Source organism: Olea europaea, unplaced genomic scaffold, assembly GCF_002742605.1.
Source record: "Olea europaea var. sylvestris unplaced genomic scaffold, O_europaea_v1 scaffold4251, whole genome shotgun sequence".
Lineage (NCBI taxonomy): Eukaryota > Viridiplantae > Streptophyta > Magnoliopsida > Lamiales > Oleaceae > Olea > Olea europaea.
Window position 1 is genome coordinate 10,492 of NW_019262363.1, and position 3,274 is coordinate 13,765.

General features: G+C 34.9%; 1 protein-coding gene across 1 annotated transcript; it reads right to left on the reverse strand.

The window, feature by feature from the left end:
* Window positions 1-252: 252 nt before the first annotated feature.
* LOC111387787 (peroxisomal adenine nucleotide carrier 1-like) lies at window positions 253-3,166 on the reverse strand. The gene is made up of 6 exons (XM_023012372.1): window positions 3,075-3,166; window positions 2,511-2,592; window positions 2,180-2,458; window positions 1,345-1,491; window positions 936-1,093; window positions 253-856 (listed from the first exon to the last, which is right to left on the reverse strand). Exons 1-6 carry the CDS (start codon window positions 3,164-3,166, stop codon window positions 577-579), a joined length of 1,038 nt encoding a protein of 345 aa, XP_022868140.1. The 3' UTR covers window positions 253-576.
* Window positions 3,167-3,274: the final 108 nt, after the last annotated feature.

The following is a 3,274-nucleotide window of genomic DNA, read 5'->3' on the forward strand; positions in this document are numbered from 1 at the left end:
TTTGGTTTTTATGGTTGTCAAAGGAGGCTTGGTGTCATCAATACTAATGTTATAACACCGGTGACACTAAATATCGTTGCTCATTTTACATACTAGAAAGGTTGAAGAATTTTCCGAACGAGCTGGGAATTTACAAATGGTCGATCAGGCGGGCACCCCGTTACATGCTCGGCCCTGTACATGGACATTCATTTGATAATGCTGCTGGATCCCATAAATTTGAATAACATCGATGCATCTGAAACGCACTGATTCATAATCTATTCCATCAATTTAAATTGTACAAATAATGTATAAATATTTCTCTCTGCATTAGAAGTTTCATCACAAAATAGTTCACCAATAGAAGAAAATTGCTTTTCCTCTCTCTCGCTCTCACCCTTATTCGACATGTAAATCGTACCTCATCAACAATTCCTTTCCAAATAAAACTTATAACAAGGATCTAGCTAAATGATCTGGCGTTATTAACGACAAACAGAGATTCCTACAGCTGATCATCTAGTGCTATTAGTTTCTTCCTACTTTCACCTTTGTCGTTATTTACAAAAAACGACGTGCACAATTTTCATGACATTATCCGCTCTTCAACCCAACAGGTTTGAGCAATAAATATCTGCTCACAGCGAGCAAGAGGACCCAAGTTGTTGCAGAGATCTTTTCCTTTATCATTAACAATAATGCTGAGCTTAATACAGTCTTCAAAATTTGCGCTTGTAGTCCCTTAAAGAAGCCGAGTGCACCTTCTTTTTGCCAAATAGCACAAAGAACACTAGAAATTGTTTTACGGGATTTTCTTTTCGCTTTCTTATCCACATCATCATTTGTGTCTGCAGCTTGAATCATAACTTTACACCTGATTGTATTTTGGAATTAAAGGGCCGCATAAAGATGATAAATGCAATAGACAAAAGAATCGACAAAGCAAGAACAACCTGATTGCGGGATAAGTTAGAACTGTGGCTATGCTCTTCGAGAGTGCACCTAAAACGAAAGCTGAGAAGGCAGAAAGGGCTTCTGGAGACGATCCTGTCTCCATTTTATTCTGCTTCTGCTTCAGGAGCCTTACTTTCAGTTGATCAAATACAGTATACTGGGCAGATCATTACTCCAGTATCAGTATGTAGCAATCAACCATCTTTAATAACAAAGTTGTCTTAAAAAAAGATAGCATTTCTTGAATTTTTACGAGTTTCTAGCACTATCATAACATATTTGGTATGCAGTACTAGAAACTATTTGAAATTATTGAGAGGTAAAACAGACAGAATTTCGTTCATTGAGCATATCGAACATACCAAATAGATTATTCCTTTTCTTCATATTACTCAGAACTTTATGTACCTGAATGGCTGGATTGGAAGTCAACAGAAGAGATATTCCAAGGCCATCATATGCATCACTCCAACTGCCTTCAGTAAGTGTTTCCCAAAGCCCTTTAGATTTTCCGAAAGCAATTGTCTGCATCCTTGAGGAAGCTGTATCTAATGGCTATACAACAATTCGAAATTAGAGAACAAGCAACATTTATGTTCAGTATCACAACATGAATATAACAAAAATTACAGAATGTTCCATAAAGAAAAAATGGATTAGGATATAGCTTAAACTTCTTTAAATGCTTTAATCCATAAGCTTGACAGGAAATTAAAAAGTTTCAAAGATTATAACAATGGAGAAATGAAAGAGAATCTAATGTGATCAAGAAAAGGACGATGTGAAGCCTAATGTGATCAAGTCCTATTTATTAAGCAGCAAACATTCGTCTACTGAGGACAAGAACCAGGTGTGTTCATAAAATACATGATCATAGTACACTGTACACTCAGAATGCAATTCCTTTTGGTTTTTTCTATTCCTTTTGTGTATGCCTGCTCACACGTGTGAGACAGATAGACAGATAGAGAGGAAGAGGGAGCATCTGTATAATAATACAAAAAATAAATTAAGGTACTTCAATGGAAGATCAAGATAAAGAAACGTTTCCAGGTGTAGTTCTCGATATAAAGGATCTAAACTACAACAATATGACAGAGTTGGGCCATGCATTTCTTTTCCTGCTTGATAACTTCACTTAAAAGTTTATGTCAAATTCAAACAAAAATTATTTTTATTTGGAAGATGTCAGAATGGAAATGATTCCAAATTAGATCCAGTTAAATTTATCACGTTTTCTTACTTGAGTAACAACAGCAGTGCAAGCCCCAGCCGCTGCAGCAAGAATGAGATTGGCTTTTGTTCCAATAGATTTTGAACCGGTCTTTTGCAGATAGAGCCTTTTAAAGTAGCTATATCCATAAAAATAGACAAACTGAGCAATAAAAGACTGCAGGTTCTTGGTCCCAAGTCCCTGATATAATGAAAGGACCTGATTGCTGGATATTGCCTCCCATAAAACGTCGGACAGATTTCTGCAGTGGACAGAATAAATGAGTAAAAAATTTGAAAATGAATAATATTACAACATGCATGCAAGAGCAAAAGCAGGGGAACTACGTGAAATTGAGAACATTCAAACTAATCTCGTAAACATGAAACAAAGAAGTCATCAAAGAATCACCATAATCCAGTCTGAAAGATGGCATGCAACAGCTAAATGCAGATGAAAATAGTAATATGAACAGAATAGAAGAAGACATGCCAAAACTTGGATAACCGAAGCAAAACCAACATTTTAACAGTCACTTGTTTTTGACTTTCACATTGCTTAAAAGAATTTTTTTGACATGGATAATTTTTATAAAGCCCCGTTTGGTACCCATTTTTTTCAAAATACATTTTTCTCTCTCTCCTTTTCAACCACACATTCTTTATTAAAATAATATTACACGTAAATTAAAAAAAATTCCTTATTTTTCAACCAGACATTTCCCATCAATTTACAATTCAAAAATGCATTTTTACATAAAAATGTCTCCCAAACATCCCCTAAAATGATTACAAGCCAAAGTTATGAAAGAACGTGACAAGTACAGTAAAAATCAAATTAGCCACATCTAACTATCTGCATTCCAAATGAGACACAGCCATAGATACAAAGAAATAGATTATAGGGCACATTACAAAAGCCAAACTTATTATCAAGGCAATATTCCTCGTATGTAAGATGTATACAAAATTCCAAACCAGCAGCATATTTCAATACATTAAAATAGCTGCAATCCATTAAACATATCAAAATGAAACTGTGATCCTATATGTGGTGTGGCAGATCAAATTCTTTTGGTATAAATAACACTGCAGAGAACAATAAATTGTAGAACTCCATATGGCT

Excerpts from the sequence above, each read along its gene's own strand:
- LOC111387787 (XM_023012372.1), bottom strand. The coding sequence starts at position 3,166 with ATGGATTGCAGCTATTTTAATGTATTGAAATATGCTGCTGGTTTGGAA. Across the intron at positions 1,094-1,344 it reads CTTCCAATCCAGCCATTCAG|TATACTGTATTTGATCAACT; the intron begins GTACATAAAGTT and ends TGATCTGCCCAG. Across the intron at positions 857-935 it reads CTAACTTATCCCGCAATCAG|GTGTAAAGTTATGATTCAAG; the intron begins GTTGTTCTTGCT and ends AAATACAATCAG.